This window comes from Anthonomus grandis, unplaced genomic scaffold (genome assembly GCF_022605725.1).
Source record: "Anthonomus grandis grandis unplaced genomic scaffold, icAntGran1.3 ctg00000375.1, whole genome shotgun sequence".
NCBI lineage: Eukaryota > Metazoa > Arthropoda > Insecta > Coleoptera > Curculionidae > Anthonomus > Anthonomus grandis.
This window is the reverse complement of record NW_026088484.1, coordinates 99,530-122,330: the sequence shown is the minus strand read 5'-3', so window position 1 is coordinate 122,330 and position 22,801 is coordinate 99,530. Positions and strand designations below refer to the sequence as shown.

The window sequence follows — 22,801 nt, the reverse complement described above, 5'->3', positions numbered from 1 at the left end:
TCTAAATAAAAATAATTTTAACATATTTTTTATAGGTTTAGAGCTGTTTTCTCGTGGGGTCCTTTGGTTTAAGACTATATGTCACAGTTATCGATCGTGAGAAAATCAACTTTTTAAAACAACACGCTTATGGTATACAGACCATCACAGATAAGATTTACAAGAGGACCAAAAATTTAATTTTTCGGCAAAAAGTCATATTTTATAAAAATGTTTGCTTGCAAAACAAATATGATTCACAAAAAGAAAATTTGGTTTATTTGTACAGGGCTCGCAAAAACTTCAAAAACGCGATTTTTTTCCCGAATAAAGTACCATTATTTTTTTGTTTTAAAGCAAAATGTCATAGAAAAATTTATTTAAAATAACACTTGCACTAAAATAATGTTATTTTAAAATTTTAAAGGCAGTCAACATTTTGGGAAAACAAGAAATATTGAATATGGAGAGGGAGAGTTTGAAGAGTAAATTATTAGATTTTATTCTTATTTGTTGCTATTTCAAGCTTCAGTAATATTATTTTATTTGTAAAATTAAAAATTTATATTTCTGAAAATCATGTTTTTGTTGTTTTTGTAAACCCTGTACAAAAAAATCAAAATTTTTTCTTTGTGATTCGTATTTATTTTACAAGCAAAATTTTTTTATCAAGAATGACTTCTTGCCGAGAAATGAAATTCTTGGTTCATTTGCGCTCTTTTAACCCTATCCGCCGAGGATAGTCTGTATATTATCTTGTTACGTTTAAAAATCTATAAATGTCATTTAAAATTTAAAGGTTAATGTCTACCGTGTGATTTAGCATTTGGGATATTTTCTGTGATAAAAAGTAATACGAGAATATACGAGAGTTTTGTTTACGTTTTTTAGTAATTGCCCCTTTCTGAGTTGAGGGTCTTCCCGACTGAACTCTCTTGGCTCCAGAAGTAAGGCCTGCTCTTTTTTTACGCCTGCTAATTGATCCAGGTTGCACTCCTATATTTGCGGAATATCGCGTTTTTCTAACCCCATTCAATTTTATAATTGAATTTGTTAAATCAACAGATCTATTTTCTGTAGCCATTTTTGTAAGCCTTATGAAATTTAAATTTAGCTCTTCAATAGCGGACAAATGTTTCTTTTCAATAACTTCGCCATCTTCGTATTGAAGATTCTACGATGTGTTGTTCCCCCTCGTCATCCCATTTTTTCTAAAACACAAACACCATTCTTCCTTTCGTAGCCAAAATTTGTTTACATAAGTTTTTAGGTCATATTTCTGAACGATACTGTCATTCATAAATTCATTAAAATAGTCATTGGCCTCTTCAACTGTTAAAGCGTACATGATATGTTGAGACAACTTTATTACATGTCTTTGTCGGTTTTCTTTCAGAATGGTATTGTGTCTATCCTACAACCAACGCCAGAAAGTCTGGCAAACATGAAAAATGCAAAGATGTAGAATAGGTCTTTCATTTTCCGACGTAGAAAATACAGATAATAGAGCATTTCTTTCCGCTGCGCTATCGTCTGTCATAAATACTTGTGGACAAGGGGAACTACCAAAAAAGTCTTCTGGAAGAGTTTCTTTTAATAAATTGAATGCTAGGGAATAATTTGCTTCGGTTTGTGCAGTGTGTAAGATGCAAGCCAATGGTATAGCCCCAATTTTTGAAGCACTAAACATAAATGTAACGCACGTATTAGTCTGGTCGCAGGAACCACTAGAGTCTACGAATACTACTTCACTGGAAAACCATTCTTTATTCGCACGTAGCATTATTGGAGTTAAAATGACAACAATAAGTGGATTTTCTCTAATTGCTATTTTAGCTATTCCACTATATTGGATAGACTTCTTTTGTAAAACGTTTAACACACTTAGCTCGTCACGTCCTCCAAAATTAGTGGATTGATTCAGAGTATTACGATTTGGGCGATGTGCTGAATCGCAGTAAACAATGGCATTCAAGCATACGCGTATTTGCTAAGCCATTATTCACTGCGTTTCGGAGCACAGTTGCTCTATATAATAGTAAAGAATGGTAATACGCAGCCGGGACAGAAGACAATCTAACCTGTCAAGAAACAGACTGATATCCCCAGAGGGCGGGCGGTATATACAAATAACGTACATATTAAACAACTTACAAAAACAGACCGAACACTCAAAAACCCGTTCAACTGAGGCATCACTAAACTTATCAACGGTACAGAAAAAGTTTTGAAAATGTCTCCAAAATTGTGTTCAAAATTATTACCATTCGCGTCACGGCAAGCTCTTAATCTTTTTATTAGATTATCGTGCACACGTGGTAGAATTCTTGGATTGTTTTTAATTGTCTGAAATCCTTCCTCTATTCTTTGCCTGAGAACATCAATATTGGGTATAGGGCGGGAATAAACTAGTTGTTTTAGGTGTCCCCATAAATAAAAATCAAGGGCGTTTAGGTCAGGAGACCGTGGTGGCCATGGCACTGGACCCCCACGACCTATCCAGCGGTTTTGATAGGCATTATTTAAATGTTCTCTAGCGAGAATGCTAAAATGTGGGGGAGCACCATCGTGCATAAACCACATTTGTGCTCGTAATTGAAGTGGTAGATTTTCTCATATTTGTGGTAATTCATTCTGTAAAAAAATAGTGTAAATTTGTCCATTAAGTCGTTGCGGCATAAATACAGGTCCTTTTAAATGCCCATCGATTATTCCCGCCCACACATTTAAACTAAACTGCTGCTGATGTGCCTTCTGTACCGTAGCATGGGGATTCTCATCCGTCCATAGGTGGTTGTTGTGGAAATTGAAAATTCCGTTTCTTGTGAAGCCGGCCTCGTCAGTAAATAAAATTTTCTTCTCAAAATTTTCAAAAGCAACGCGGTTTTCTTCTAGCCAATTACAGAAGTGTACACGAGGAAGGAAATCTCGCTCTTCCAAAGCCTGAACCCGTTGAATATGATAAGGGTAGAGTAACATATCGTGCAAAATTCTCCATACGGTTGACTGAGAGGACCCTTCTTGATTTGCGATGATGCGAGTGCTCAAAGATGGATCTTCTTCAATACGATCTAGCACGCGTTCTTCTAATACTAGGGTTCTGGCATTTCTTGGTCGCCCAACAACTTCCTGTCTTATTAAGTAGATATTGCGATATTACTCACATTTTTGAATTTACCTGTTTCCCTTAAATTACGATCTACTCTTGCGAAAACCGTACGGTGTGGCACTCGTCGATTAGGAAATGCCTCATGATACAATCGTCTTGCTTCAACACAATTACAAAATGCTCTTCCAATCATAATGTGAATATCAGCTTGTTCTTGATACGTAAAATCCATGTTTGCTTTTTAAACTTAGAAACACAAAGTACCAAACTCAACAAAGGCAATAAATAGTAATTTGTAAAACACTCTAATTTTACTTTGACAAAGTAAATTGTATTTTACAATGACATTTATCAGTCATTTAAATGCCAAAAACCAAAAAACAACCGCCAACTTCGTTTTAAATGCGTATCCAGTAATTTTATTATGTATTAAACATACGCAATCAGAAAATTTTCAAAGTCGATTTTTTCGTAAATGGTACGCTCTATCGAATTGAACTAAGAGTACCTTTTTTACGTATAAGACTCTAAAATTTTATAATTTTCAAACAAAATCACAATAACCTAAAGAGTAAAAGAAAAAGGGATGTTTTACCCTTACCAACCCCCGCATGTGACGCACCTGAATAAAATTTAAAAAATTTGAATTTGGGTCATTCTCATTTAAAGTCGTCAAACCAATAGTGAAAATCGTTCATTACAAAATATTTAATATTATGCAAAAAAACAAACAAATCATTTTCTAATCATGTTTTATAACACAATTTGGCAAAAGCAGTGCAAATTTTTTTTTATTTTACCCATTTTTGAGTGATTCTGCTTACTGAACTTTGTCAGGTTCGTTACTATTTCTTAAAAGTCAGAAAATTAGCCTTAGACCCAGGTTAAGAATTCTTTTTAAAACATTAATTATTGCAAGAAGCCGATGGGTAATTTATTTTTTTTTAGTTTCTATTTTTCTATAAAAAGCAATACCATATTTTATGTGTTTTTCTAAATAGTGACGAACCTGACACTGATGTAACAAACCTGACAATGATGCTAAAAATTGATAGAAAACAAACACATTTAAATAATAATTGTTTTTTTTTTATTAAATGGCTCCAATTACAAAAACGTTTAACCAAAAATGTAAATTCTAAATTTAACCAAACATAACAAAATAAACTCTAAATTTTAAGTAACTCATAACAAATAATAAAATACTTAGGTTAAATTAGTTGATGCCTTCCCCATTTTCAAGCCAAAACGGCGTTTTAAACTGTAAAATTCGTTTAGTTGCATTAGTAGGTGCTTCAATAGAACCCACTATATCTTCAAATTTATACCAGATCTTGTCTTCCTTGATTGGCCAAATGTATTTATTGACTCCTACAGAATGCAGAACTTTAACTTCACAGGATTCATCATTATTTGTATCAGTAACAACGCCCGGATATATCACATTGTTATATTTAACAAGCAGCCATTGATCAATTTTTACATTTTCAAAGGTCACAGGTAAAAATTGTTGTTGTTGAAGCTGTTGTTGAGGAGTGGTATCTTCTGGGTTATCGTCTGAATCTACAGTTTCACAGTCTTGATAATACATCCGTTGCAATGAATGACAATCACATGTTGTAGGCAATTTCTTGCAAAAACACGATAATTCGCGTCCATATAAATCGGACTCAAAATCTTTCAAAATAATTTGACCTACTTTCATAATGCCTTTAGTCATTTTGTAACGATTATTTATTTCTTTTTTGGAATCAAAGTTAATGACATCTTCTAAATCGATCCAATAAAGTTTCACATTTACTTTTCCTTGAAGAATCCTAAATAACGCTTCTGCATCTGGAATGTCATTCCCTTTACAGACAAGTCCATCAGCTACTCTTTTGACTGCAGCCCCAACACCATCCGGAGCACCCTTACCATGCGAAGCCTCTGAAAAGTTCCATGAAGCATTTGAAAATCCATGATCTCTAAAATATGTATTCAAATAAAAAAAATTGTCCTTGTTGCGGTATTGTGATGTTGGGCCATCACTAAAGAAGTTAACAGTTTGCACACCATTTTGTTTTAGTTCTTCTAAAACAGGACGTAAGTGGGCCCAAATAGCAGGAGGGTCATGCCGAGTACAGGAAGAAATGGTACATATACTTTCAGGAGGTTTATTGTCATAGTAAACTACAACGGTATGGAGACTGGCCTGGTTGTGTGAGGAACCGAAATGCATTGCCTGTATTTCTGAACTCATTTTGCATGAGTAATTTTCAGAAAAATCTATATGTACAGCAGCCTCTTCATAAGTTAGTTCAGAAATACATTTTTGCCTTTGACTGGCTTGATGATTTTTTTTAAAGACATGCCAACAGAACATTGTTTTTAGTTCTGCATTAAAATTTGTGCATAGGTTCTTTAGCATTCCAGATTCACGGATAAGCTTTGTTTTATTAACAAAAAATGTTTTGCCTGATTTGCTCCTTTCCTCTTTTTCAAGTTTCCAAAAGTTCCAATTAACTAATTTATTTGGATCTTTAATATCCGCGAGGATTATAGCGGCCTGATCTTGGCATTTTGGGCAGATATTTTTCATGCAATCTTTTGATTTTACATCACACGTAACCAGCTTACATACGTTTTCGATGTTGCGTTCTGTGCATATTTTTTCTTTTACTAAAGTATCCAGTTTATGCTGTATATTGGAATGTTTTTTGCACAAGCAAGAATCTCTATCGGAAAGTTTTGGTTTCACAACCCAACAAGGTCTATGCCTGCAAAATGTCGCAAAACTAATTTTACTACAAGGAAACTCTTTGCAAAACTTTTCATAAAGATTTTTAAGGGTTTCCTTTAGCAATCTTTTCTGATATTTGATCTTGCCTCGTGTTACTGTTTGTTTTTTTCCCGGTGTTAACGTAGTTATGTCATCTCTATTAAAAAAGTCTCGTATTTTTTTATGAAGTGGATGTAAAGTAAGTCGACATCTTCCTTTCCCTTTTGACATTGTAGTTGAAGAATGACATTGGAGTACCTTTTTAGTTCTTGTTAAAAATTTATATTTTTTGACAATGGTTCCACTAGTGGCTCTAGAAATAATTTGCTTTTCTTTTTCGTTGTTTGTTTTTGAGTAATTGTCTTTTATTTGTGCAACTAGTGCATTATGAAAAACTAGAGTTTTTTTTACAGTTTCAGGAACATTATATACTTTGGTATCTTGGATGGCTTTACTGTAAGGACTAGCTGTTTCACTTTTCTGACTCCCTGCCACAACATTCTTTTTCTGGTATCGCTGGCAACGTTTCTTATACTTCCGTAAAGACTGCTTTGTTTTTTCCAAGTCCTTTTCCAAACGCTTGATTTTCCTGTATGCAGCAGTTCTGTCCTTGCGAAGTCTCTTTCTTCCGGAAGACCTGTTAGCCTCTAAGTAAGATTGATTTCTTGGAGGTTCATTTACTATTCCAACATCTTCCATAGGAATATGATCGGGCAGGGGTATCGGACTTCCCGGTGGAGTATTTTGCTGAAGAAATTGGTCCTGTTCACGTTCATGTTTTTTTATCTGCCGACTTTTCTGTTGGTACAATCTCCATTTTTTTCTTTGGTAACGCTGCTCCCTATCGGAAAGTTCTTCTATAGACTTTTTGGACTTCTTTGCCCTCTTTCGGCTTTTTTCCAAATATTCTTGTCTTTTTTCGGGGTTTTCTTTCAGTTTTTCTCTATAACGCCTTGCACGTTCAGCCGGTGTTAACGGCATTGCTGAAAATAATGTCTACTTTACTACTTTTAACGTCAGGTTCGTCACGAACTTGTCAGCTGCGTTACGAAAGAATAGTAACGCAGCTGACCGTGACGAACCTGACATTTTATTAAAAATAAGACTATTTGACTATGACCGGCGACCGGTATTTTATTGTAAACATAACCTAACTTTTAGTTTGATTTGGTTAACAAAATACAATAATTAGTTTTAAGAAAATATAAAGAAATTTAAAGTTACTTGCGTGACGTAACTGACAAGCAATAAACATACTCACCTTAAAGTCACAAGAAAACACTTTTTTAAACACAGTATTTAACTAAAAAAACACTTTCTCTACACTGCGTAGCGACACTATGTGTGGGTTCACTACAAACTACCCGTTCAGAAATGAAACTCCACTGAATTAACGCAGAGAAAAAAACTTTTATTTTACCATAAAAAGACGCCGAAAAGAATTTACAGAAAAACATAAACTTAACCTTGCTACTACCTGCCGCAATATTCACACGTGTACTTAACCTATTACTTACAAATTACTTATAGGCCACCCGCAACGCATGACTTTCTAGTCTGTAAATACGCTGTTGCTGGCTTACAAAAAGTATTTAAGTTTAACATTTTGTGGGTTTCAACATTCTCCCACCCGAGAAACTAAACACAAGTTTCTCGCATAAAAAACTAAAACAAAATGTTCTTACCAGTCCCTAAGTTAGTCATTATATCGGACAGGTAACTTTATTGCCCTCCCACTACGCGTGACTTTAGCGGTGGCACACTTGATCTGGTCATTCCCATTTTCCGAGAAAGGCACATCATCACTCACTTCCTCATCAGAGGAATCACTGTTACTCGAAGCGGGTGCTCTGCTATTTACACTCCCGATCGCGGATGGCTTCTTAACACTCTTAACAGCCTCCGATGGAACCGCTTGAACTTCTGAGTAGCCAATGCCAGCATCAACGGGTACTCCGGCCTCTTCTAAAGCATAGACCCTTTGCACAGGACGCAGCATCGCTCCATTTACCGTAGAAACGCGCACTAAACGCACAACACCATCCTTACCGGGTAAAAGCTCGGTAATTCGACCAAGTGGCCAGTCAATTCTTTTGCCATGGTCATTACCGACGAGTACAACATCCCCAATTTTAACTTGCCTAGGAGACTTAACACAAGAGATGTTTCGAAGATGTCCAAGGTACTCATTACGAAATCTTGCCCGTAAATCTTCCCGAAGTTTTTGTATTCGCTTTACTTTTCGACACAATGAAGATCGATCTACAATTTCGCACTCAGGTAACATATCTTCTGACAAGTCGCGTGTAAACATCACAGGAGTAAGAGGTACCAAGTCGTTCGCGTCTTCGGATATATATGGCAAAGGTCGAGAGTTTATTATTTGTTCACAGTCACATATTACCGTAAGTAAGTCCTCATAAGTAAGCGCCGCACGTCCAAGAACTTTTCGCAACAGTCCCTTTAGAATTCCTATAAGCCGCTCCCAAAACCCGCCCCACCAGGCTGCGGTTGGCGGGTTGAAGCGCCACGTTATCCGCTCCACAGCTGCAAATCGTTCCACCTCACTCCACTCTAGCCGTTTAAATAGATTTTCTGTCCCAACAAAGTTGGTACCATTGTCGCTATATACAACCTTTGGCCTTCCTCTTCGAGCGACAAATCTTCTTAAAACTTTCATAAAGCACTCGGTGGATAGTGAAGTAGCTATTTCCAAATGTACCGCTCTATAAATAGCGCACGTGAAAATACATATCCAAACCTTCTCCCCTGTCCTAAGATGCAGAGGGCCAGCGAAATCTACACCAGTGATCTGGAAAGCTGATGCATCATTAACTCGATCTGCAGGAAGAGGTGGAGTCTGGACTTGAATACCCTTGAGTGTGTGCCGCCGACATATTACACATTTTGAAATAACACTTCTAATATGTCTCCTTCCACCCAATATCCAATATTTTTCCCTCAACAAACTCAACAAGCCCTGAGCGCCAACGTGACAAGACCTCCTGTGGGTATCAAAAATGAGTCTTTCAGTCACAACATGGCGTGAAGGTAACACTATTGGCCTGCGAAAGTATACAGTGTCTTCCCGATTAGCAACACGTGATCTCAAGCGTATAAGGCCAGAATCATCTTGGTATATGTCCAATGTCTTCAGTCTCTGATCATTCTTCAAAAAACACTCCTGTTGCACAACTTTTAAGACAACAATTTCTGCCCGATCCATCTCTTCAGCTGACAGCTCACCAACACGCTTATCTCCCTGTCGAACATTGTGTGTAAACCTCAATATCCAAGCTATCATCCGAACAGTTTTGATATAGCTTGAGAAATAGGATAAATGCCATTCCTCTGAAGCCTTAGCTGCTTCGGAATTCACCAAGCTAGCTACCACACATTTTTTCTTTTCAGAAAATATTTCTGTCTCATTGTATGTGCCAGTTTCATGGGGCCACAAATCATGATTTTCACGCAGCCAATTGGGACCCTCCCACCATCTCGACTCATATAGCTGTCGAGGTGAACATCCTCTTGAGGGGAGATCTGCAGGATTTTGAGAACCAGGAACGTGGTGCCAGCTGTCTATTGCGGTGGTTTTCCTGATCTCAGTCACTCTATTGCCTACAAACGTGCCCCACTCCTCATCTCTTCTGATCCATGACAACACTGTTGTCGAATCAGTCCAGAAAAAACATTCTATATCAAGTTCAAGAGCTTCTTTTATAGAATTGCACAATCTAGTGCCAATGACTGCTCCCAACAACTCCATTCGAGGTATGGTTACAATTTTCAATGGAGCAACTCGACTTTTAGCAGCCAAAAGAGTAAGATAAACCTTGTCTTGATAAACACACCTTATAAATACGGCAGCGGCATAGGCACTCTTACTTGCGTCGCAGAACGTGTGTAGGCTCATTTCCTTTTCATTACCCGTCCCATTTATCCAACGGGGAACCTGTATATTGAACAGAATGGGTAAGTCTTTAGTCCAATCTCGAAACAACTTCTCAATATCGGAATCAACTTCTGCATCCCATGACAATTTTTCTTTCCAAGTGTTCTGGAGTAACAATTTTGGAATCAACGTAGTCGGGGATGTAAATCCTATGGGATCGAACACTTTTTGAGCTAATGACAACATGATCCTCTTGGTAACAGGTTTATCCAAAAGCGACTCCAAATCTCTAAGACATTCTTTATTTATACCCAAAGTATCAGTGTGTGTATTCCAGACAAGACCTAGGAGAGGTGTGGCTTCAATGGAAACACCATCACCTACAACTTGTGTAGCATTAGAGAACTCCCACCCTCTTAGTTCAAACTTTGCCTGTGCCAAAATCTTAGTGGACTGACTTATAAAATTCTGCAAAGTTTCAAAATCCGGTACGCTGTTCACACAATTGTCCACATAGAAGCACTTAGCTAAAGTTGTGAGTATGGAACTGTCAAAAACAGAAGTACCTTCATCACACTTTTTTATTTCCAAAGAAAGATGATGGTTGATTGTTGCTGCAAGTAAAAATGGGCTACTTGTCACACCAAAAACAACACGCCTGTGCCGGTACACTATTTCCTTTTCCCGAGAATCAACCCAAATAAACTTTAAAAAATCTCGGTCTGTAGGGTGTACACTTATCTGTAGAAAAGCTTTTTTGACGTCTGAGGTCACTCCAATCTTACTTCGCCTGAATCGTGTTAAAATCTCTGGAATCAGCTCGATAAGGTTAGGACCTTTTTCCAGACACTGGTTTAATGAAACTTTTCCTTTTACTTTTGCACTGGCGTCAAAAACTGGCCTTATTTTGGTTGTGCAGTTGGAACTCGATTTTATTACTGGCCGGTGTGGCAGATAATGGCCCAAGTTGTCATCACTGTCAGGCACAAGCTCTATAACACCTTCTTGAAGCCATTCCTGGAAAATGGTAACATATGACTCATATACATTTTCTGACTTCAATTTCTTAAGAGTTGTTCCAAGTCTCTTCTTTCCTATGGAATGGTTGGTCGGTAGTGGGGGGTGTCCATCCAGCCATGGAAGCCTCACTTCATACCTCCCTTCTTCATTTACTTGAACCGTCTGGTCAAAAAATTCTAAAGCCGCCTTTTCCAAATCCAGCTTACTTTTATTAGCCACGGGGTCAGTGATTCCTAGTACGTCCAGCTCCCATAGATTACTTATACAGGAATCCATCACCATACAATTTAAAAAGCTGTGGGATACATTTTCTTCACCAGGCTCTATTGGCACTTTACCCATAATCGTCCAGCCTAGCAAAGTTTCCATGGCTGTCAGCCCACAGCTGAGTCTTTGTGTGCGACCTGTATATAACTTTCCGGCTACATCAGAACCGATTAACAACTCAATAGTCGCTGACTGTCCCACATCACTAACTTCAATATTTAGGTTTTGCAGCTCATCCATCCACACTCCGGAAAAAACACTGGGAATTTCACTGCAAATCTTAGGCTGGTCTAACACATCAAACCTACACTTAAAACCATTGTCCTGCGACAAATGAATCTCATAAACACTGTGGGACTGCTCTGACAAAACACCTCCAAATAAGCAGTGCATGATATTTTCCCTCGACTTGGCCACAAGCTGCAACGTCTGCACTGTAGATTTCAAAATGTATGAGCGCTGTGATCCGGTATCAATGAGAGCTCTTACTTCCTTCATGCAATTTTCGCCCTTGATTTTCACCCTTAGGGTCTGCAAAAACACATGCTGTCTTTTGGAGTCACTGGTGCAGGAAAGCTGCATTTCAGCAGGATTGTTATTTTCTCTTGGAGTGCTATTTTCACCTGGTTTAGCTGATCTATGGGTTCCTGATTCGGGACACATCAAAACTACATGGGATTTACCACAAATCACACATTTAAGAAGAGCATGACACCTGCGAGACTGATGACCAACTTTTAAGCACCTGTAGCATGCCCTTTTTGCAGACAAAATCTCCCTTCTTTTTTCTAAGGAAAAACTCTGCGCCTTGAAGCAACTCGGACTGTCATGATGCCTCTCACAAAAGATACACGTAGCTCGATTGCCATGTCGTAGTTCTAAACTCTGCTCCTGGTTGACAAGATTAGCAGCTGTAGGCAACACACCACGAGAATCAGAACTCCCTGGTTTTCCTTCCCCTTCTCTTGATGTGAGGCCCCTTGGCTTGTGCAGACCAAATCCCTCCGATGCCATGGAAATCCTCTGCTCATTATCCACCTCATTTCTAAGAAACTTAAGCAAGGCCTTTAATCTATTTTCCAGAGAATTAATACAGGACGCTCCAGACACAGACTCACTTTCCTCCGGCTCCTCTTCATTGGAGATTTCTGCACACAGGATACCTGAAGTTCTTTGCCACACTCTCAACAAGTCCTCAGGCAAACAGGACTCAATTAAAGGGTAAAGCATAGAAGAATACTTATCTGGCGTTATGCCCAGGGTTTCCAGAGCTCGCAGCTGGGTTTCAATACTGTCGTACAGAGTTGACACATCAGGCTTGGCTTTGGAGACGGCATTATTCAGTACAAGTTTTAACAGTTCTCTAACATAAACCTCTACCTGAATATCTTCCCTACCAAAACGTGACTTAAGGCTATCGACAATTTTAGAATAATTTTCCCCAGTGGCAGGAAAACTGTTAACGAGGTTTCGGGCTCGGCTATTAGGCACAGTAGCTTGTATTAGATATTCGACTTTATCTGCTGCATCTATGTCTGGATCCTCATCAACCTTTTTAAATTGGGTCCAGAAAGAAAGCCAATCCCTAATGTTACCGTCAAACTGTTTAAACTGTATGGTAGGTAATTTAAACTTTCTCTTACCCAAATAACGTATGTCATAGTCATGTTCGCTCCTGTCTGGAACCTCCTCTTCGTCTCTAGGTACTGCTGACACCCTTTTGGCACTTTTTATGCTCAGTTCCTTGAACCTCCTTTCATAACCATCACAACAATCCCTGTCTGCGGTCAGGTCTGCCTCACTTGTATTTTCATCTAACAGTAGATAAAAGCACTCGGAACTAACAGCCTTTAATTCGTTAAACCTGTCCTTCAGAATGTCGCGACATACCTCTATTGCTTGTGGATCAGTTCCAGGTTGTGTCAAAAGACTATCGAGCTCATTAGCGTATTTTGTAAAGGAGCCACGGACTACGGCACGAACTTTTTTCTTATTATCGAGTCCCGACATTGTCTTTTCGCTTTTTTAATACACGAATTCGGTCAAACCGGCCTCAAAACCGAAACAGCACAAAAACTGAGGCGTAATTCGAATACAAACGGCGACAAAAGACAACTTAGGTTTTCACACTTTACCGGCGTTTCACTACTATTTTCCTCTGCGTCCTGTCACGGTCGCCATAAAAATGTGGGTTCACTACAAACTACCCGTTCAGAAATGAAACTCCACTGAATTAACGCAGAGAAAAAAACTTTTATTTTACCATAAAAAGACGCCGAAAAGAATTTACAGAAAAACATAAACTTAACCTTGCTACTACCTGCCGCCATAAAAATGTGGGTTCACTACAAACTACCCGTTCAGAAATGAAACTCCACTGAATTAACGCAGAGAAAAAAACTTTTATTTTACCATAAAAAGACGCCGAAAAGAATTTACAGAAAAACATAAACTTAACCTTGCTACTACCTGCCGCAATATTCACACGTGTACTTAACCTATTACTTACAAATTACTTATAGGCCACCCGCAACGCATGACTTTCTAGTCTGTAAATACGCTGTTGCTGGCTTACAAAAAGTATTTAAGTTTAACATTTTGTGGGTTTCAACACTATGGTTTCATTTAGCAAGCAGGTGGTTAACTGGAAATAGTAAATTGGTCCATATAAGAATTTTACGCTTTCTTAATAGTAGTGACGAACCTGACATATTTTTTAGAGACAATACTTTGAAAGAATTTAATAAATACGAAAAGCAAAGACGTGTTTCCTATAGGCGAAAAGTTAAAAATTAAATCAATATTTTTTAGTTATCTAAGTAAAGCCTAAGTAAAAAACAATTCCTTAACGAAAAATCATGATAGTATGAAAGCAACTAAGAAAGAGACCGTGACGAACCTTGACATTTTGTGACTTTAAAATGAAATAAAATTACATTGATAAAATCAAGATATATTATTTCCTAAACATGTGATTAATCCGTGTTTAGTTTTTATTTTAAAACATCTAATCGACACTAACAAACAAAACCTGAAGAAAAAAGTCTTGAAGACATCAAATATCAAAGTTAAATGAGAATGACCCATTTAGAATCTTATTCACAAAATAATGTTTATGCAGTACACCAATTTTCAAAATTTAATTCTAAAGGGTTTTAAAGTTATAGAGAAAAAATTGTCTTCAAGGGGTCCTATTCAACGGGGCGTAGCTCCCTTAGGAAGCAATTTCGGACCCATATTAATATGAACTTTTTGCCTTATTTTCATACAAGGATTACGCCCCTGAAAGGATGCCGCTTACTTTTGAATCACCCTGTATATCGGCAAACGCCCCCCAAGGGAGCTACGCCCCTTTTAAAGGGGGCACCTGAAGTTGGTTTTTTCCACTTATTTTCGAAACGGGTAAATATAAAAATTTTAAATTTTGGTATTCTCCTAATTTTGATATGCTGAATTTAGTTGTCATTTCATAATTTTCATTATTTAGTCAGTTGCGTATCATTTAGGGGGTGAGCCTAAAAAAATACTTAAAAAAAATTGTTTGCAAAGTTTTGGTTTTTTTTTCTTTAAATTTTAAAAATTTAAAGCTTTTTACGTAAAAAAGTACCTCTTGGTCAATAACTCTAGCTGCCTAGTGGTCAGTTCAGTGAAGTTCGAAATATTGGCGCGAGATTTAAATCAGACATAAATGCGGTGAAAATAAATATTTCTAGTAGTCGTAAGTAAACGTGTTTCGTGGTGTAAGTGTGTATATAAGTTAAGTTAAGTATTTTTGATTGTTTTAATTCACACTCAACCAATTGGAAAAACGCTACCTACATTATGTTTTTTTTCATATTTCAAGCTTGATTATTAAAATACTGTGTGATTTCGACCAGCTGTAATCAAAAAATATGAGGTTTTATTTTGCTTTAATGAATAATTGAAATTAAGGTTATTGCATTAACTTAAGGCACTCTCACCTTTAATTAACGTTATCCCCCAGGTCCAGCGTCCTCTGTATTTATTTTTTTAATAAACAAACGGATGTCCTAAAAAAATAAAAAAACCCTTCGCACACCTTTCAGCGACGCATTGTCCTTCCGGAAAAATTAATTACGTCCCTGTATGAATTTTTCTCCCGACGCTAAAGTGGACATTTAAATTTAGGCGGATTCCGAATATTAATTGAGATTCGTGGTGCGGCATTCGGACTCTCGTCGCCGGCAGCTATGAAGAGGGTTTTTAATGAAAGAAATCACGTACTGGACAAAATAGCCGAATTAGCGGATCTTTTAGTGGATTACGGGCGACGTCACGTATGTACGTCAACGGGATGAGCCTGGAATATATAGGAGAATCCTTGTGCGGTGTCGATTTTCAGTTAGAAAATAAATTCAGATCCTGATTTATATTGTAACAAAATTCGGGAACACATTTTTATTGTCAACGTCAAAAACACTAACCTAACTCGCCTTGACTGTCGTTTAATTGAGGCTATGAGTGCAATATCGGACTAACCCACAAAAATTCAAAATCGACTTTATTGTAGAACATTGTTCTACAATAAAGTCGTAGAACATTGTTCTACAATAAAGTCGATTTTGAATTTTTGTGGGTTAGTCCGATATTGCACTCATAGCCTCAATTGTTTCCAAGGTGTAAAAACTGACTAAACAATTAAAACTGAGTAAAATGTCATGAAGCGCGTCCTTTTTAAGGCCCGATGAAACAGTTTCGAAATATTAAGAATTATCTTCATTGTTTTTGCCGAAAGACACCAATAATTTTAGGAGAATACTGACGGTCAAAGCAAGCAAGTATACAAATTCTAGAAAATTAAAACTACAATAATATAACCTAAATTGAGGCCAAAATGGGGCTCTCGAACAAGATGAACTACTTAAAAACTAGACACTATTGATAAAAATATTAAACCAAACGGTAGATCCGATTAATATTTAATGAAAACCAAACCATAATGAATTATACTCATGACACCTCATTTAAGGTAACTACGTTACCGACTGGCTTGTAAGCCTACAATACGCAAAAAAAAGAAAACACAATAATTTATCACAGTTTATAAAAAAGGGAGTGAACGGAGGCATTAAAAATTTAATATAACTGCAACTGCTACACCCAATTTCGTTTTTTTGACAAACGACTTGACTTTTTCTGATGTACCCCGGTACCGGATTCATTAAAAAATCATCACTTTGCATACATGGGCCCCGATGTGATTGTCTTGTCACGACATCATTAATCACGAGGAGGGTAGAGACATGTGCCGTTGAAGTTTCACCCCTTTTTGATCGACAGAACGTATTGCCTGTTTCGTTAATATAGCTGTTTGTTCCGTTCAGGTGAATTTTCGTTGTTATGCTAGCAACGCGTTTATTTTAAAGGGAATAATTAAAGATTAAATTATTTTTCACTAAAAAATAGTACACAGGATTTAATTAAACCAATTACCATTAAGAGAAGGCCCCATGTTCTACTAAGGTCGCCTTGGACAATATAAATCATTCGCCTTCCCTAGAGATTTATTTCAAAATGTATCATCCACCCACCTTTCCAGAGTTTTCGGTATTCCCAATTCACTGGAAAATGCCTTTAGGCTACTCTGATTTAATCTACATGCGTCAGGACTTGTGCTTCTTCTATTTTTCTTACTTCTTACCGGTAAAAGTAAAAGAATTCATTATCCCTTTTCATACTGACCGTCTTAAACTTGAAAAATCCTCAATGATATGAACTTTTGAGAGATACGTTTGGGTAGGTTAGGTTGATGTTCTGAGTGAAATTGCTAGTCCATTTTGCTTGACAATTCACCTTCCGATAAATCGTAAAACGGAACCGTAATTTATTTTTTTAAATACGTCACGAAAGTCGTAAAAGCCGACTGCGCCAACTTTATGGTCACTTTTTTTACGTTTATTCATAGAAGCAGTACTAAAACGAGAACGTTCATTCTTTCAATTGGTCTGAAATGTCTTCAGCTATTTAATTACCAAGAATGAACTTTCATGTAGTAAATATTTAGCGCCCTTTCCAAATACCCGAACATTAAAATAATAAAATTATCAGGAGGTTTGTCGGACCTTCGGAGATATTTACCCAAGCGAAAAAAGTCGGGGCCCTCGTTCGGATCTATAAGCGAGACCCTTTTTTAGGGATGGCCCGCCCTATGGTGCAGTGCCATTAACACGCATTTTTAATTTATAAGAAACGGCCTCTAATTGAATGTGGCTTAAATTTTTCTTTAGTTTTATAACGTGGTGGAGGTCCTAATGAGTTCCTTTATGGCCTGCCGGGAATTTTTTATGATTCAAAACAACCCCTCGTACAAAGAACGTAATTAAATGTATGTGACCGCTTTTTAAAAATTGGGGGGTTTTTTCCTCGGATTTTCATGACGTACTTCTGCTGTAAAATAAAGTGGCACCATATTTAGGTACAACGGTTTTAAAACAATCATACATACAAGGTTTCCGGTATCGTTATGCTCAAATTTTGTAATAAAAAGGTACAGCATTGGGACCTGCTTTGAAGTGTAAAGGTAATGAAGGTTACGAGGTGCAGAAAAAGCAAACTTTTTCTTCAGAAAAACGTATTTTAAATAGGTTTCGCGCAATTTTTTTTGCAAAATAATGGGATTTTTTAAAGTCTGTTAACTTAAACTTCACTTGTTCCAAGTTTCAATCCTATCGATTAAATAGAACAGGTTCTAACATGGGGTTGAAAATATTACACGTAAAACCCTATGACCCGAGATAAAAAAAATGCACTGTATAGGGTTGGCATGTTCCTAGTAACCAGCACAAATGAATATAAATTTTTTTAAATATTACTTCATACCACAAGTTATTAAACGTTCGGCTTCTTATACATTCAAACATTAATAAACCTTATGAACCTCTTATTATTTTAACTTTTTGTTCTTTTATAAATTATTGTCCTTAACCATCTCTATGGTCAGAACCTCATTGTTTTTGTATTTAGAATACACACTTTCCCTTAGCAATTTGGCAATATCCGTGTAAATTTTCTTTTATAAACGCGTAAAAAGCAAAACCAGCAAAACCCGTCAAATTATAATAACCTCACATGACCCCCCTCCTAAATATTAAAGGTGATAGACTCATCCTTAAAGATCTCTTTAAAACCACCACGTAATACAAATTATTTTCTTTCTAAAAATGGACATTTTTTAACTATATAAAATTTTGCCATTTAAACATGTATATCATGCGACAATAATACGACATAGACGCACGGACTATTTTAGTGCGGCATCTGCGACACCGACAGATCAAAGATTCTAATAGATCCCTGAACTGGACTTTACGAACGTCAACTATGCAAAAACCAAGGTGTCCACCAGACATGTTTGTAACTTTGACAGTTCTGGACCGATTGAGCTCAAACAAAAAACGCCTGGAAGAGATATTATCTGTCCTTTCAAGGAAATAAAAAATTTTCTTTACGGGAAATCGGTTAAGAAACAAAGAAGTTATAGCCGTTTTTGTATCCTGGACACACCGATTCTGATACAAAACTATTTGTAACTTTCACATTTCTAGACCGATTGAGTTCAAATGAAAAATGCCCGGAAGAAAAAATATTTGTCCTTTCAAGGGGGGACAAAGTTCTTTCCAAGAAACTTTAAATAATTAAAATCGCTCAAAAGACAAGAAAGATGTAGTCGTTCTGGTCTCCTGGATACATTGGTCTTTGCTTAAGTGACACTTGAATACAAATCTGCTTATGACTTTGGCATTTCTGGACCGATTGAGCTCAAAGAAAAAACGCCTGGAAGAGAACATAGTTGTCCTTTCAAGGAATAAAAAATTTTCTCTCCAGAGAACTTTAAATAATTTAAATCGGTTAAAAAATCAGCAAGTTATGGTCTTCAAAAAAAGTCGGGGTTCTTTGTTTAACCAATCATTAAATGAAATGACAAGTTTTGATTTTTCTCAAAAACTATTGATTTTATAAATTTTTTCATTGATGCATAAAGTTTACTTCATTAATCAAGGCATCTGCCAGTTTTAAAATCAAGGCCTATCTCTAATAGCAAGGAATTTATTATTTCTTTTATATACATATATCACCCTTATTATAAAAATTGACCAACAAGGACAAATTATGATTTTCCTCAATAATGATTGATTTCTCAAAACACAATCACATCCAAATGGTAATTGGTCCCCTAGCAAGCTCTTAAACAAATATAGGGATAGAAGGTATAAAGTGTAAGAATGAATAATGGTTCAGGTTTATGTAGAAATAGAAAATTTATTAAATAACGAAACATTAAATAAAAACCATTATTCATATAGGAAAGATGAGGTATACAGGGTGTTTCAAATTCGACCCTCAACATGGGGACCTCGTAATCTATAAGATATGAAGATGGCAAAAATTCTCAACTTTACCCTAATTAACCCATCTTCGTATCTCTTATAGATTTCGGGATCCCCATGTTGAGGGTAGAATTTCAAACACCCTGTATGTAGCACCCAGTTCTAGTTGGCGTGGTGTAAAATATTATATAAAAATGATGCTGGTAAAAATAATGTTTAACACCTGATAGGTCCTCTCCGGAGCACACTATTTTAGTAAATGAAAATAGTTCTTCTGAGTCAGACTCAGATTTGGAGAGGAAATTTGTTAAGAAATCAAGTGTTACGTCTTCAGGTCGAGTTTTAAATTTAAGTAAGGTATGACGGCATTTTGTAAATGTGGATGACGTTGAAGACATTTATTACTGACATGTTTTATTTAATTAATATATTATATTAAATTTAGTACAAAAAATAGATCATTTTTAATTCCATACATCGGGGAAAGTGCTCGACCGAATCATACCTTATAAGCTGGAACCAAGTATTTAGATGACTTTCTAATTATAGTTTTTCCACAATCGACCGATGTAGTTTCCCTGTTTTATAAAGAATGTATGGTTTATCAGGATGATGTTATTACTGTTGTGAAAACTCACAACAACACCACTTTACTAATTTCCTTTCTGTAAAGAACCTAAAATTTAAACAAACTTACAACACCGCTTTAAACTCTAAAAATAGATTACCGAGCCGACAGCGCACCTGATACTGATCGAGGAAAAAGAAATTGGGTCAGTCGTAGTATCATAGAGAAATGAATATTAAAAGAGTGTTCGAAAGGTACCCTAACGTGAAAAGTTACTTTAATTAATGATATAGCTCTGTCTCCCTGTACTGTTTCTTATATAAATTGGTTTTGTGCTCTGTTGATGATAAAGTTCTCTGTGCCCTAAATACTTAAACGTATTAATTCGTTTAACCCAAGTTATGGAATGGAAGCAAAATGGCGGCCTTGTAATTCGCATAATATAACTATAATAATATATTACGTGACATAATATAAATAATTTTAGTATTATGTCAATAGTGCCTTGTTGTTGAGTGAAGTTTAAGAAGTAATGTAAAGAAGAAGTTGTACAGTGTATATAATGACTGAAATCAGTGTATAGATCATATATATATAAAACAAGGGCTCAGTTAAGGCAAGGAAAACTTAGAGTAAAATTTGTTTATTAAATGTGTACATATTATGTTGTACAAGTGTTGTTTTATTATTTAATCATATAGATTTGGTCCTTCGAATAATTAGATACAACTCAGTTTTGTTGTGTCTCCCTTCAGAAGACATTCACCCTTCAAATTTGGTCCAAACGAGCCGGATTTTGGAGAAGAACCTCGGCTATGAGATAATTTGAACCCAGTTCTCTTATGAAAAACAACACCCCTGGATTGGCGAAGATCTTCAAGAAACCCCTGCATCTCTGAGCTCACAAAAAATCTTGTGACAAGCAGGATACCCAAGATTGGACAGGTATTTGTTTCGGGATCAAGGTTAGTGACTTTTTGGTATTTTCTCGTAAATTTATATGTATTTTTCATTATAACAAGCTCTGATTAAAAAAAAAATGGTATTTAAAATACTATAAAAATCCTAATGTCTCACCTTTTATTTATATTAATAAATAATTTGCCTTTATGTGTAAGGTACTCTCTTTATAATTAAATTAAAAATTCCCTGGCTGTGCCTAAATTGTTTAGGAACAAAACATGCAGAAAGCACTTGCCCCTCTCAAGGATGCTCAATTTGCTCCAACAGACATCATACCCTATTACATGTAAATAATTTTAAAAATTGAAGAAATTTCTCACAAAACTCTGTAAACCCTTCAGCCCAAGATAGGCAATCTTCACAACAAATAGTAGGTTTGTGCCCCCTAATAGATCTCTGTATAATCAGCAACCTCAAAATCAAAATTTATCAACAAATGTCTCTCAAGGTGGTACTCAAGGGCAAATTCCTGAGCCAACAACTTTATCAACTGTGTCAATTAGGAATTCTCATTTGCTGTTAGCAACAGCTGCAGTTACTTTATATTCTTTCAATAAAATTCCTGTAAATGCTAAAATACTCCTAGACACAGGCGGTCAAAACTCGTTTATTACTAACAAGCTTGTAAATAAGCTAAAATATACCGGTTATGAACATGTATTTTTATAATTCATCAATGTCAACAAAATGGTTGACATATTTATGTACTCAAATAATAATACAGAAAAAAGATTTTTGGTGTCATGTGCAATATTAGAAAAAATCACATCTAACTTACCCTAAGTTCCTATTGATAGGAAGGAATTAAATATCCCTAATCACTTGCAGTTAGCAGATCCAAATTTTTACACTCCTGCTGAAATAGGACATACTTATAGGTGCAGATGTCTATTATGATTTGTTGATAGATCGAAGTTTTAAGTTAGGAAAACATTTACCCTACTTACAAAATACTCACTTGGGTTGGATTATCGCGGGCAGCATTCCACATTCTCCAAGCAAAGCGTTTTCTCAAGCAAATCATGCTACAGTACTCGATAGTGTCTCTCTTCTAATAAAAAAATGAAATATCCAATGCGGTTCTGGATATCACTCTGACTAAGTTTTGGAAATTAGAAGACTTATCCTCTCAAACCCATGTCACTTCAGACGATGAACTTGCTGAAGAAATTTTCTCAAAAACCACAAAGAATCTTGATAATCGTTCATATCAAGTCAATCTTCCTCTAAAATCTCCTACTGAAACCCAAAAACTTGGTGACTCACTTGCCGTGGCCAAGAAAAGATTTTTCAACTTGTACACCCCACCACTGTGTATTAAGAGCAGATAGTGTTACCACCAAACTTCGTGTGGTTTTCGATGGATCTGCACCCACTAGCTCCGGGTACTCTCTTAATGATATTACTTTAAAAGGTTTTCAAGTGCAGACAGACCTGTATGACATTCTTTCTAGATTTCGATTATTCAAATATGTTTGTACCACTGATATACAAAAGATGTATAGACAAGTGCAAGTTAACCCTGAACAACCCAACCCAACCCTTAAAATGTTTTGAGCTCTCTACCGTGACATATGGAACTAATAGTGCTCCATTCCTTGCCACGAGAGTTTTGAAAGAAGTTGCTCAGGAAAATAGTTCTCGATATCCACTTGCCTCTGAAGCATTGTTAAAACAATGTTACGTGGATGATATTTTATCAGGCTGTGATAATTATAAAGATTTGGAATCCCTTTATCATGAAATAACTGATCTCTTAGGCTCTGCTGGTTTTAAAATAGATAAATGGTGTTCTAATAACCCTAATTTCCTCAAAAAATACTGCAATTATATTTTCCCCCCTGAATATGACATCAGAGATAAGGCTATCTCTAATAAGGTGTTAGATCTT

The 22,801-nt window shown here is 36.3% G+C and overlaps 1 protein-coding gene across 1 annotated transcript; it reads right to left on the bottom strand.

Moving 5' to 3' along the window:
• Positions 1 to 10,529: 10,529 nt before the first annotated feature.
• LOC126749610 (uncharacterized) lies at positions 10,530 to 13,920 on the bottom strand (the record flags this gene model as incomplete). The annotated part of the gene is made up of 2 exons (XM_050459316.1): positions 13,433 to 13,920; positions 10,530 to 13,282 (listed from the first exon to the last, which is right to left on the bottom strand). A coding segment is annotated over exon 2 (2,512 nt), but the record flags the coding sequence as incomplete, so codon positions are not given.
• Positions 13,921 to 22,801: the final 8,881 nt, after the last annotated feature.